Source organism: Pinus tabuliformis, chromosome X, assembly GCF_031772625.1.
Source record: "Pinus tabuliformis cultivar Carrire ecotype Pingquan chromosome X, CPIR1, whole genome shotgun sequence".
Lineage (NCBI taxonomy): Eukaryota > Viridiplantae > Streptophyta > Pinopsida > Pinales > Pinaceae > Pinus > Pinus tabuliformis.
This window is the reverse complement of record NC_142308.1, coordinates 62,856,799-62,871,695: the sequence shown is the minus strand read 5'-3', so window position 1 is coordinate 62,871,695 and position 14,897 is coordinate 62,856,799. Positions and strand designations below refer to the sequence as shown.

The 14,897-nt window shown below is 42.8% G+C and overlaps 1 protein-coding gene across 3 annotated transcripts in view; it reads left to right on the top strand.

The window, feature by feature from the left end:
• LOC149138333 (uncharacterized) overlaps positions 1-13,733 on the top strand; it is a 439,570-nt gene extending 425,837 nt beyond the window's left edge. For all 3 annotated transcript variants that reach the window (XM_089447178.1, XM_089447177.1, XM_089447176.1), the window contains 2 exons: positions 12,883-13,006; positions 13,192-13,733. In XM_089447178.1, coding sequence (XP_089303304.1) covers positions 12,883-13,006; positions 13,192-13,344 — 277 coding nt within the window. In that variant the 3' untranslated portion in view covers positions 13,345-13,733. The remainder of the gene's footprint in view (positions 1-12,882; positions 13,007-13,191) is intronic.
• The last annotated feature ends 1,164 nt before the right edge of the window (positions 13,734-14,897 follow it).

Genomic DNA, 14,897 nt, shown 5'->3' with positions numbered 1-14,897 from the left:
TTGTTGCAAACACCTCAGTGCCTCTCGCACTGCTGCAACCACCTCTGTGCCTCTCGCACTGCTGCAAACACCTATGTGCCTCGGCACCGCTACAACCCCCACTACGTTGCTACAGACCTCTGCACTGTAGCATTGCCTTGTCGCTCCATCGCATCTTGCTTCTACCGACATTCGTCATCCTGCTATTGTCATTCAGGGCTCCCGTAGCTGAATATGATCCAAGTGTTTGGGCACCTCAAGGATCTTGCCCCCCTTCTGTAGTCTTCTCGACTACAGTTTGATGTCACCCCACCTCTTCTCTAGAGGTGCATGAGCACTCATGGCACAGTCGTCATTAGTGTCGACTTCTTTCTCCGCCTTAGCCAGAGCTGCCTTGGACTCAGAAGCCTCTCCCTTATTCTTCTTCCTGAGACATTGGGTTGCATAATGACCTAGCTCCCCACAATGGAAGCACTTCACCTTGGAGATATCCTTCTTCTTCCTCTTCCCCTGCTGTCCAGCAGACGCTAGAGCTGTATCCTCCTCCTCCTCCTTGATTCGATCTCCTTTGTCGCTACTCCCTGCCTTGGTCAACCGTCTGATCTCTTCTTGGCGAAGAGTTGCCCACATTTCTTCCCATCCTAGAAGAGTAGCTCTGGCCAAAATGCCTTGGACAAATGTCTCCCACTCCTCGAAGACTGCATTCAGGGCGGTCCTCACCATGAACTCCTGATCCGACGTGGCCCTTGTGGAAGTAAGTTGGTCCCGAATCTCCTACAATCTGAGGAGGTATAGATCTGTCTGCTCCCCTTCTGCATCTGATATAACTGCAGCTGATTCTCTAATAGCATCTTCCACTGCACGAAAGTGCCCTGATACAATGTCATCAAATTATCCCACATCTCCTTTGCCGTGTTCTTTTCCGCAATATGTTGTACGACATTATCGTTGACCCCATCAAGGATTATGCACTTTTCCCTCGCCATTGCATCCTCATACTTCTCATTAGTAGTTGGGTCTACTGGGATAGCCACAGTTCTCAAGGCGAAGCCCTTGATGCGATGTCTATCCAAGACTGACAGGATCCTGTCCTTCCAGATGAGAAAGTTGGAAGCCCCATCCTGATCCCTAAGTCTGTTCACTGCGATCTCTGCTCCTCTTCTGGACTCCCTCGAAGTTTCGACTTCACTCCTAGAAATCTCCCTCTAAGCCCTGATATCCCTTCTGGAAATCTTCCCACCAAATGTCGAACTGCTTCTCTTCAATCCTCTTTGCAACTACAACTCGGATCTAGATTTGTTGGCTAGAAATCCGTCAAGGCAGCGACTCTCTCTACGTTGGTTTTGTCCCATTAGGCACTGTTATGCTCTGACAGAAACAACACCCCACCAGCTCCACAATTTTCCCAGAGCTGCCTAGGCCCCGACAATTGAAGAAACTGAGCCTTCCAGCTTTGCACAATCCCGACAAAGGCTGAATCACTCCTTTGGCCAACTGCGCCAAGCCTACCTGGCTGAGTAGGATGACGTGGCTCTTTGTGAGCCTCTTATACCTCTCTCTACCTCTGTGCTGGCCCTCTCTCTGGCTCGAAATGATGACGCAGGCCCTCTACATCACTCCTCCTTTGCTAGCCTCCGCTTACGAGCAGCTCCGTCTCTCGGGACTGCTGCTACTGTTGCAAATTTCTGATATCACTGGTGCCTTTAGTGCTCCTGTGATCTGCAACGCTTTGATACCATGTTGAAATTTCTAAGTCTAACCCGTTAGAAATCCCTACTACATCTTCTGCTTTAAATTCTCCTACTCATTCATTACATTAACAAGTTATTTATAAATATAAATACTGAAAATAAACACAAATGCAGCCTTAACTCATATACAGATCATCCACTAAAACACTGAGACAAACACACAAGGGACACTGTTATTTTTGGACAATCATCCCCGGAAAAACCCATGCGGGAAAACCGGTGCAACGGTTCTGAAGGTTTTATTATTATGTAGTTTTCTTGAGTACAACTAGGGTGCCGAATTGGCTCACCCAACAAAGATTGTTACACGGCAGTAATACCTCTTCTCGAAGATAGATATTCACCTAGTCTGCCCCATGTAAATCCTTTTGGCACTTCTCCTAGGCTCTGTGTCAGCCCTGCTAGCCTCAACGTAGCTCCAGAACCCTCTGCGTCAACCTTTTGCCTCTCTACGTCAACTCTCTGGCCCTCTGGGTCACCCACGCAGGCTCCCGCTGCCTCTGCGTAGCTCTGCCTACTTCTGCGTCAACCTCTTTAGTCACTGCGTTGGCCCTCAGGAACTATCCCTACCTCTCTGTTATATACTCACTGCCCCTTGCTGCAACAGATCACTTGTTCGAATTTTCTCAGCAAGCCTCGCTCCAAAAAAATCAAATTGACTGATCAATCTTGGTGTATCTCTAACCAACCCTCAAGCCTCCTCTTATACTTTTCCTGTTGAGTCTTCAACGACCGAGATTAAGTCTCTAATCAATGACTAAGATTAGATTTGGCTTGATCCATGTCATTTAGAACATTCTCACCCAGTTTTATATTAATACCCATTAATATTTAGACTTAGGAACCCCATTAAAAATATTAATTATTTTAATATCTCTCTAACCAGGTGGAATTTCCCCAAACCATTTCTGGGTCTTGGAGATCTTATGTGCCTTGTCCTCTCCACCAATTTTCATGGCTAGAGGACATCTGATGCTACCACAAAACAACACTTGGAGGAGAAAATGAGATCCACGAGGATGTAAAAGAGGAATGCATGATCCGTTCCTATCGAAGCTTTAGGAAGTCTGAGATCAGTTGGAAACTATAGTATCATCATTTCAACCTACAGAGATGGTTGTTGGAATTTCCAAGTCTATCCGTCAGAAATTCTTCCTATACTATCTAATTTATTTCTTCCTACGTGTTCATTTACTTAACAAGTTATTTACCATGTAAATATTGAAAATAAATACAAGTACAGTATCAACACATACAGATCATCAACTGAAAGAAACAAGCACACAAATGACACCGTTATTTTTGGACTAATGTCCCCGGAAAAACCCAATATGGGAAAACTGGTGGTGCAACTATCAGAGGGTTTTATTATGAAGTAGTTTCAGAATACAATCTGGGTGCAAGAAATGGCTCACCCAACAGAGGATGCCCTCGGAAGTAGTACCTCTCAATCGGAGACAGATATTCCGGCTAAATCACCAGAGGAACGATCCCACAACAACATTGCAGCATTTTTGTTGCTCTCTGTCACCTTGATAGGGACTACGTCACCCTATCCAGCACTCCAGCTCCAATCCATCCCACAAAATCTCCCAGCATCATCCTCTAGGGTCTGCGTCAGCCTTTCTGGCCCAGCCTCTGGAGCCTCTGCATCTCCCCCGCTGGCCCTCTTTAGGCTCTGCGCAGCTCCTAGCTGCCTCTGCGTGGCCTCTAGCTGGCTCTGTGTCAACCCTCTCCCAGCTTCTGCGCTGATGCTCCCGGTACTATCTCTACCTCTCTGCTACTGTATTCACTACCCCTCAGCTGCAACATTGATCACTCCTTCGATTTCCTCAGCAAGCCATGCCCCAGAAAATCGAATTCTTGATCAACTCGGTGTGTCCTCTAACTAACCCTCAATCCTCCTCTTATACTTTTATCGTTGTTCCATCAACGGCCGAGATTAAATCTCTAATCAACAGCTAAGATTAGATTTGGCTTGATCCATGACTTTTGGACCATTCTAACTCAGTTTTATATTAATTTAGATTACTCCATTAAAAATATTAATTATTTTAGTATCTCCCAAACTGGTTAGATTCTGCCCAAACCATTTCTGGGTCTTGGAGATCTTATGTGTTATAGCCTCTCCACCAATTTTCGTGGCTAGAGCAGTTCCAATGCTATCCCAAATCAACACTCCCTCTTACCGAGGAATGTGCTCTAGTAATACTCCTCACTGAGTATCACCCTGATCATCCAGCATCAGTTCCTGTGCTGATGCTAGGCCTCCCTGCCCAACATCCTCTGTGTTGCTGCATCATGTACTGCTACACATGGCCCTGCCACTACCACTAAAGCATCCTTACGATAGCTACCTCTGCATCCGTGTTGCTGCCCATGGCCTTGCCACTGCCAATGCTGCATTTAAACTGCATCCCCTCTCATCATGCTGCATCGTGCTACCCATAGCACTGCCACTGCTAACTGCTGCATTGCAACTCAGTTACTGAGAAGTAAGTAACTGATCCTCCCAACCCTGACATATCTATCAGGCTAGAGACACTCACGATGCTGAAGCTCCCTCTGTCACTGACAAGTGCTCCCTCTCTAACCTTTGCACTGCTGCAACAACTCCATGCATCTCGCATTGCTGCGTCACGTTGTCTTGGGACTCCTGCACTGTAGCACTCTTTGTCGCTCTAGCTGCATCCATCTCTACCGACATCTGCCAATCCTGCTACTCCTCTTCGAGGCTCCCGTAGCCAGGTATAATCCAAGAGGTTGGGTACCTCGAGGATCCTGCCCTTCATCCCCTGTAGTCCGTCTGATTACAGCTCGATGTCTCCCCACCTCTTCTCTCAAGGTGCTTGAGCACTCATAGAACAGTCGTCATGAGTCTCCACTTGCTTCTCCGCCTTAGCCGGCGCAGCCCTAGTCTCAGAAGCCTTTCCCTTGCTCTTCTTCCTAGGACACTGGTTCGCATAGTGACCCAGTTCCCCACAATGGAAGCACTTGTCCTTGGAGAGGTCCTTCTTCTTTCTTTTCTCCTGCTTTCCTGCAAATGCGAGAGCTGCATCTTCTTCTTCCTTCTCCTTGATTCTGACCCCTTTTCCGCTACTTCCCGCCTTGGACACCTGTCTGATCTCTTCTTGATGAAGATCCGCCCATAGTTCCTCCCAATTTGGAAGGCTCGTCCTGCAGTATGCTCTGGACAAATACCTCCCAATCCTCTGAGACTGCGTTCAATGCGGTCCTCACCATTAGTTCCTGATCCGGTGTGGCCCCTATGGAAGATAGTTGATCATGGATCTCCTTCAATCCACCGAGGAAGACATCTATCTGCTCTCCCTTTTGCATCTGATATGACCACAGCTGGTTTTCAAGTAACATCCTCCTTTGCATAGAAGTATGTTGGTACAATTTCTTCCGGGCCTCCCACATCTCATTTTCCGTCTCCTTCTCGGCAATGTGTGGCACCACATGATCCTTGACACCATCAATGTGATGCACTTTGCCTTGGCCATTGCCTCCTCGTACTTGTCATTTTTAGTTGGGTCAACCGGGATCGCTATCATTTTCAAGGCGAAGTGTTTGATGCGATACCTGTCTAGAATGGACAAGATCCTGGCCTTCCAGACTACGAAGTTTGAAGTTCCGTCCAGTCTATCTTGATCTCTTAGCCCATTCACTACCATTTCGTTGCTCCTCTTTTAACTCTTTCAAGTCTCTCTACTTCCTACCTAGAAGTTCTCGGTTTGCCTCCCTCTAAGCCTCGATTTCCCTTTTGGAAACCCCCCTGCCAATCCTCGGTAGCAACACCCTCCTCCTTGGTCTTGCCTTGTTAGGTTTTGTTCTGACCACAGTACCCCACCAGGTTTGCTCCACAACTTACCCACAACCTCCTATGCCCCAGCAATCTGAAGGTTAGAGCCTCTAGGCTCTGCACAATCTGCACCTGCTGGCCATAGCGTCGATCCTTCCTGGCTGAGAAATATGATGGAGCACTGCGCAGGTCAGGTCTGCTCCTCTCTGCCTTAGCAATGATCCTCCTCCTGGCTCAAACTGATGACGCAGGCTCTCTGTGTTACCCCTTTCTTGCTGCTTTCTGTTAGGAACAACATCTGTCACTCGGGACAACTGTTTTCGCTGTTGCTGCTCTGCTCGGCTGATGCCTTCAGTTATCCTCTGATCTGCAACCACCCTCTGATACCATGTTGGAATTTCCAAGTCTTATCCTCAGAAATTCTTCTTGTACTATCTGATATATTTCTTCCTACGTGTTCATTTACTTAACAATTTATTTACCATGTAAATACTGAAAATTCATACAAGTACAGTAACAACACATACAGATCATCAACTGAAAGAAACAATAACACAAGTGACACCGTTATTTTTGGACTAATGCCACTGGAAAAACCCAATGCGGGAAAACTAGTGGTGCAGTTATCAGAGGGTTTTATTATTAAGCAATTTCATAATACAATCTGGGTGAGAAATGGCTCACCCAACAGAGAATGCCCTCGGAAGTAGTACCTCTCAATCGGAGACAGATATTCCAACTAAATCACTGGAGGAACGCTCCCACAGCAACACTGTAGCACTTTTGCTGCTCTCTGTCACCCTTATAGCCACTGTGTCACCCTATCCATCTCTCCAGCTCCAATCTGTCCCATGAAATCTCCCAATGTCAGCTTCTAGGGTCTGCATCAGCCTTTCCGGCCCAGCATCAGCCTCTAGAGCCTCTGTGTCTCCCACGCTAGCCCTCCTCAGGCTCTGCATAGCTCCTGGCTACCTCTGCGTGGCCTCTAGCTGGCTTTATGTCAACCCTCTCCCATCTTCTGCGCTGATGCTCCCGGTACTATCTCTGTCTCTCTGCTACTGTATTCACTGCCCCTAAGCTGCAATTCTGATCACTCCTTCGATTTCCTCAGCGAGCCCTGCCCCAGAAAATCAAATTTTTGATCAACTCGATGTGTCCTCCAACTGACCCTCAAGCCTCCTCTTATACTTTTCTCGTTGGTCCATCAACAGCCAAGATTAAATCTTTAATCAATGACTAAGATTAGATTTGACTTGATCCATGACTTTTGGACCATTCTAACTCAGTTTTATATTAATTCACATTAATATTTTATTTTTCCTAAGTTTAGACTTAGGAACTCCATTAAAAATATTAATTATTTTAATATCTCCCAAACCGGTTAGATTCTACCCAAACCATTTCTGGGTCTTGGAGATCTTATGTGCTATAGCCTCTCCACCAATTTTCGTGGCTAAAGCACATCTGATGCTACCCCAAATCAACAATGGTGAGGTTGGCCCTGAATTCAGTCTCAGAAGAATGGCAAGTAATTTGTCCAGAGTATCCTGGGCAGAGAGAAATTGCCGAATTGGCAAGGTACATGGGCTGCTCTTCAATAGAAAGAGATGAGGCGAGACTTAGTCAAGTGCAAACTTGATGGCAGCAGCAGCAGTGGGACGAAGCCCAAGGAGGAGGAGGAGAATGCAGGCCTTGCATCAGAGGGGAAGCAGGAGCAGCGGAGGAAGAAGAAGGACGTTTCTAAGATCAAAAGTTTCCGGTGTGGTGAATTTGGTCACTACACTACATAGTGTCCTCTCAAGAAGAAGGACAAGGACAAGAAACATGATCCGCAGGCTGCAACTGCAAGGATCGAGGAAGATTTTGCCATGATTGCCCAGATACCTCCATGGGAGAGGTGGGGTGATCTAGTACTGTAGTTCGAAAGAACTGTAGATGGTCAGGGTCCATTTAGGAGTCCACCTCATGGATCAATACCTTGCTAAGGAGCCCATATCAGAAGTAGCAGTGTGGACCAGTGTCAGTTGGTGCAGAGGAATGTCGTAGTTACAGTTGCAGTGGCTAGGAGCATCACATACTAAGCAGCGTAGAGCAGTGTTGGCAGCAGTAGAGTTGGCACAGTGCAGAGTTAGCAGCAACGCAGAGACTTCAGAGGGTGAGGGCAAAGACTAGTAGCAGTTAGAACTCCAGCAACATATGCATCACGTTGCACACCTTGGGTTCAGTATTTTGGATGTTTTTCTGTTGCAACAACAACTGAGTTGTAGTGCAGATGCAGTTGGCAGCAGCAGCAGCAGATGCAACATTTGCGCAATAGTTGGCAGGCAGTGATGTCAGACATCGGTAGCGCAAAGGGATATGTTACAGAGTCAGGGTGATGCTTCAATAGGTTGCATTACTAGAGCACATTCCTCGCTAAGAGGGAGTGTTGATTTCTGGTAGCATCGAATGTGCTCTAGGCCTCAAAATTAGCAGGGAGGCTAGGACACATGTATTTCAAAATACCTAGAAATCATTTTGGGAAATTCCACTCGGAGACAGTTTTATTAAAATAATTAATTATTTTTAATGGATGCCTAAGTATAAACGTAGGAAATTAAAATAATTAAAGGGTATTGATAAAACTGGGTGTGAATCTTCTAGAAGAATACGGAGATCGAGTCAATATGATATGAGCCATTGATCAGAATTTAATCTGGGTTGTTGATTACTCAACGAGAAGATTATAAGAATGACTTCGATGGGGATTTGGAAGAAACATCGAGAGGGATCAAGAGATCGATTTCTCAAGAAAGCATTGTAGAGCAAAAGAGGAGGTGCCGCGCAGTTCCAGCAACAATGACGCAGTAACAACGTAGGTGTGATTCAATGTTGAGCAGAGACTGCGTAGAGGCTCATCTCCAATGCAGATCAGTGTCGGATTTTCTGATGATAGGGTAAGATCATCTCACTACCTTTTGTCCAGTTAGATCTTTGTATAGGATTGCTAGTTTGGGCATCCGAAGAATTGTATTCAGAAACTACTACATAATAATACAAACCCTCAATTGCTCCGTCGGTGCTCTTGCATTGGGTTTTTTCGGGGACATTTGTCCAAAAACAATGGTGTCACTTGTGTGTTATTTCTTCTTGCTCAGTTCTTGTTTCCACATATAATTTAATTAGTGAAGACTGCAGTCGTATTTACTTCGACAACAACAGTGTAACACAATAAATAATTTGCATGAATTAACAAGTAGGAGAAGTAATATCAGTTTGCTGCAGTAGGGGATTTGGGTCTCCAAATTTTCACATTTCTTTGCCCCTTTAAGGATAAGGAGGCTTTATAGGGCTTGTTGCGAAATTTTAGGGAGGAGGGATTTTGGGATTTCATCCAGATAGGACTCTTATTGTCTCCTCTAGGCACTCACAAGTTTTGAACGAATTCTAACAGCAAAATTTCATTTTAATTGATACCCTATCTATCACACCAAGTGGGAACCCTAGAGGTTAATCCTTCAAATTGGGGATTCTTTGAAGGTTTGAGCTTTATTACTTGTTAAAGTATATCATTCGAAACATTTTCTCTCGACTATCTTTACTTTGGATGAACTCTTACATCGTCAAATATCTCAACCCTAGGTCTCGTATAGTATTTCTGTCTAGGGGTTTTTTATGGAAAGTCATCCTAGCTTCTCCCAAAGCTTGCACTTTAATCAAACATTTCCTTTGAATGAGCCTTCCTTGCTACTTCAAACGCTAGTATAGACATATTTGTCACAAATGAGGGATACTGGGACTCCTCCTGTCAGTGAAAATCCGAGAAGAAAAGGGGACATAGGTTGTGGTGACAGTGGGCCTGCGTCCCAAATTTTGGTTGTGCCCTCTAGCTCTAGCCTATATACTGGACCTACTAGTTTATGCAGCAATAGGGACCATGCTACCAAAATTGGCGTTTCCTAAGTAGTGCCCTTCGTAAAGCCATAGGCTGCTAATAGGGAGATCCTACAAGACTAGGATTGAGGATTAACCTCCTATTTAAGGCGAGGGAACAAAACCATGATCAAACCCTTCCATGCCCAAAATGCCCAAATGAAAAACAAGCATAATCACTTGATTGTGTAATGAAAAACATACCTTTTGTTCAGATTGTCCACCTTCTAACATATGTAGGAAAAATACAACTGATGCAGGGAGCGAAGATAAAGCGGCATATCACTTTAGCTACAAGGTGGCTATCAGGGGTTGTTGGATGTCGGTTGGAAGAAGATGAATAGGAGAAATGCTCTCCTAGAGGTCCCCAGTTTTGGTGGGCAACACTTTGTATTTTGGTGCATAGGTCAAGGATCAAAGCTTTCTCTTTATGATATAGCATTGAATTTACCCCTTAAGATGAGGCAGCTTATCACTCATCAGCATTGGGAGATGCAAGGGTTTCTTTTTTTATGAGATGGTGCATCAAGTGCTTAGGAACTAGGTGATGGGTAATGAGTAGGGTAGAGCTCATGCTAGGCTTTTGTCCACGCGCTAACTTATGTCCCGACCACCTTTTGCATTTTCATTTTCCTTTTCTTTCATTGTGGCCATATTATGCTTTTCCATTCTTTTAGCTGCATCCACCTCCAAGAAAATGTTTTTCCACCCTACTTATGGACCTGGATAAAGAAGTGTCAAATTTCAATGAACCAATGACAAGTTGGACCCAGAGAATGGAGACGGTATCAAGGGCTGATAATGTGACATGGAAAGTATTATGGTAAAGGGAAAATGAACACACTATTTCAATCCAAGTCAAGATTGGTCAATCATCTACATAACCCCTTCATCCATACCAAATGCCTAAAACATTAAGTACAAGCACCCAATTGCAAAATTATCAAAGTACCTTTTGAGTGTTAGCCCACCCTCATCCATGAGGAATGCTGGATGGTGAGAGGTGTAGTGACTGGTGCAAGTGATGGAGGAGCTATCATATCATCATCATCAAGCCAATGTGTAGGGCTGCTGGCTGGTTGGCTGTCCAAAATAGGAGAAGAGTTTTCTCCTATAGGGTTACCCATTTTGGTGGGTAGCAATGGTCTTCCTAGAAATACTACAACCCGAAATTTTTCAACCATTCGGAGTCATTGGCATAACAGCTGTGTCAAGAAAAAGCCTTTTTTTTCTGAGAAATAGAACTCAGCTTCTCTACAACTATTTTCAACAGCATTGAAGGTTTCCAACTAATGCTAATCTTTTTTTCAACATTCAATATATATATGAAGGGGCATATTCCAAGTTGTGGCTATCATATACAAACATCGATATCAAAAATTATCTTGATAATTTCCCATAATACGATGTCCTTCCCCAATAAAAAAATTTCTATCCTCATATTCCTAAACGTAGCTCCCCTATCTTTTTGCAGCTTTCTAGCTAAGGTATTGATGATGACAATTATGGTGACATTACCATCCATCCATTGAGATCAACATTAGTCTATCAGACATTAATAAAGTTGATTATTTTGTTTTATTATGTTGTTTACTCTAGAGCTTTTTCTCCTTCAACAGATAAACGCAGATATCGAGATACCGGACCCCTTGGAATCCTCCATTGGTGCCCCTCAACTCACTAAGAGGATCTTAACAGAGGTATCAACACAGAGATCTAGACAACCTACACGAAAGCCTTCTTGATGGAACTAAAGATCCCAAACCTCGAAAGCTTCATCACAACTTTCACACCTAGATGCACTTCAAGGACAACCTCACATGTGCTCCGTGTATATCTGATTCTGGTTACCTTGTATCTTGAGAATCCCTCTAATCTAGCTTAGTGTTTGTTCCCATCAATTATGTATGGTGAGATTTTCACATGGAACTTTGCACCTAGACTATGTAAGCAAGAAAACCTGAGTCACAACCCCATTTATCTTTAGATGCCTTATTTATTATCAAACCCATGAGCCTTAATGCTACTTGTTGAGAATCCCTCTAATCTAGCTTAGCGTTTGTTCCCATCATTTATGTATGGTGAGATTTTCACAGGGAGCTTTGCACCTAGACTATGTAAGCAAGAAAACCTGAGTCATAACCCCATTTATCTTTAGATGCCCTGTTTATTATCAAACCCATGAGCCTTAATGCTACTTGTTCAAACTCCAGAGATTCTCATGGCTCCTTGGTGATTTTTTTACATTACAAGGACTAGAGATGTTTCACCTGCTCTTTCATGAGATGTTTGACCTCTGGCAGAGAACTCACAGAGGTGAATTTTCCCTCATTTTTAATTCCAGGTTCATCACCTCCTACTTGCACCCTCTAGATGGTTACAATCACGAAAGGCACCATAAGAAAATCTCCAGTACCAGGTCAGTTGGACAGCAGAAACTCCAAAATAAAAAAACCTGGTGGACAGCAGGAATCTCAACACTTCTTGGCATTGCATTTTAGGAGAGCTGATGGTTGACATCACTTCCTTGATTCCCTTCGGGCTCTCCCATTTTGTGTTTTTGGGATTCCTAATATTCAGTCGCGTCTCTTTTGGCTTGCAACACAATTGACTAACAGAAAACTGGAAATATGCTTATCAATATAGCAAGGTCCCATACATGCAATTATCCAAGTAGCTTCTTAAAAGCTATCTGGTAATTTTGATACTGACAAAAGCAAACTTTAGGCCTTCAGACTTTCAAAATATTCGATAATATTTCACATGTTCCATCCTCCAAGTCTAATTGGGAGGAACCTTTATGGTAGCATTTCTAGAACACACAGGGTACAGAAAATTTTAAAATACCTGATGAAAAAGGGGAGTGGAGGTTCAAGCGGGTTACCAGGTGGAGAATTGAAAAGTAAACTATGTTTTTTTCTGATGTTTTTACTAGAGTGGAACTTAGATTTTCAACATAAGTAATATTACTGTAATATTGATGCAGAATATTCTTGTTTGAAATAGAATCATCAAAAACTCAACTTTCTTGGCTAATCTCACAGATTAAAATAGAGAGCTACATCAGTTGTCTTTTTGAAGCATAATCTTTAAATCTCTTGGTGTCATTGATTATAGATATTTTATCCGCTTATGTTCCTGTCATGTTTTATACCATCCAAAACTGTCTCTAACTGTCTAGTCTTTATAGATTCATTCAACAGGTAGCCATTGCAAAATAATTGTTTTTGCCAAAATGTAGTAGCTTCATGAATTTACATGGCCAGCATGAAGCGAGAATGAGATCCTTGGATTCATAGCACGTTACCAAAGTTTTAACTTGGAGCCTTATCAGTGTTATCTTTAAATTGGTCTGCGTAAGTGGAAATCTAATGCATAGAATCTTCCAAGAAACATGGTCGGTAATAATGCTTATCTTGAATTTTTTTTATGTAGGATGATTCGGGATGGCTATTTTGGCTTCAAAGATTATTTTAAATCATTATGTGACACAGTCGATGGTGAAGGTGGAGATTTCTATCTGCTGGGAAATGACTTTGCAAGCTATTTAGAAGCGCAGGTAATGACTGACTTGTTATCTGAAGTTTACCACATAGAGTTTTGACATATCAGCAGCAAGCTTTCTGTACCAAAGCTCTTCTTTTTCCATCACTAGTTTTCTCTTGAACCACTTTCGGCTGATGCCTTTGAGTCTCCTTTATTAAAGTGCATGTTTTTGAAAGGATTTAAATTTGATGATTTCAGGCAGCAGTAGATAGGACATATGTTGACAAAGAAAAATGGACACGCATGAGTATTCTTGGCACCGCTGGTTCAGGGAAATTCAGCAGTGACCGAACAATTAGAGAATATGCTGAACAGACTTGGGGTATTGAGCCTTGCAAGCGGCCATGTTAGAAAAAATTGTAGTGGATGACTATCTCCTGTTGTTTGATGGTCAAACTAGACATTATGCAAAGAATCTTGTTTTAACTGTTTAACCTGCCTCATCGCGTAAGATCATTCACTTTCACAATTTTGCTAATCTTTATACATATTTCATTGTAAAGTCGTGATCATTTGGATTATTAGGCTATTTCAACAGTGTTCCTTCAGTGTCATATGTACACCTGAGAAGGATATGCTTGGGGCTGGTGTTAAACTGAACATCTCGTCTTGTCTTACGAGCCTTAAATGTGTGGCTCTGGAGAAGAGGAGTCAATTATGAATTTGAGTTAATTGAGCCTTCTAATCATGCAAGAGGACGTCTCATCTAGCTATAATATAGTTTACGGCAATTATTTTAACTAGTGTACTCTGTTTTACTTGGATTTCGTAGGGTTGTTAAAGATATCATTCGTTCAAAACTGCATTCCTTGGTCAGTGGTTAGGTTCTCTGATATCGTCATTATAGGGATTTTAAAGTGCTAAACATGTGAAACCATCATGCCTATCCTTCTTGGAATTTCATTGAGCAGGTTAGATGTTCTGCAAAGAAAAAACCTCTTTGCAGATCATTTATCACGCCATAATAGTGTAGCAAAACCATTAAAATAGGTAAAAGAAGGTCATTACATATTTGATCTGGAAATATTGGAGGAATTAACACTACAGAGTTATAAAACTTCACTTATATAACTCTTACGAACCTAAGCGCCTGCTCTGCTATGCAAGGCTAATATATCATGCATTTGTTTATATGATAAGCACTTGTTCAAGCTAACTATATTTATCTATCAATAGCTCTTCCTCTCACTTCTGGTTGCTCTTCTCCAACTCAAGGGAGGCTTTGATCCATAGATGAGGGACTTGTAGCACACTCAACTTGTATTGTGCCAAAAGTTCTTGGTGCTACTATATGCACTGTTTGTCGTCCTCTTTCTCTCTATATGCTTTTGAGTTTGATGTTTGATTGGTGAAGTATTCTTGGAATTCTTAATTTAGTTTAGTTTGTGGCATATAGATGGCTTCTCCAAGAAAGATGGCTCAATATGGCCTTTCCTCACATATAATGAACATATTATTAATACCAACAACTAACAGCTCGATGGCCTTTCCTCTTGCTATAGTGACGAATGGAGGATGTCTTTACTATGCATACTTCTTGTCCTTCTTCTTCTTGTTTGAGTTGATTTGTTTACCACTTTGTCTAAGTGCTAGAGTATGTTGTCCTTGCACTCTTCTCTTTGTTGCCCTTCTACAATCTGCCATAAGGACAGAGTGGTGGTATGGTGATATCTTCTTTCATTATTGTCCTTGCTTTTGTTTGTGGCCTTTTCCTTTTTGCTATCATAAACTTGGCCTTCATGTTTGATCACGAGTTCAGGAATAATGGGGCTTAGGTTGCATTGTTTTCTCTTGTATGGCCCTTGTTCATAGTAACCCATTTGCCTTAATAATTTCAAATCAATTGATCTGCTTTTAAAATTCACCAAAAGATTCTTAAGAAATGTCCAAGGTGAGATTACGAG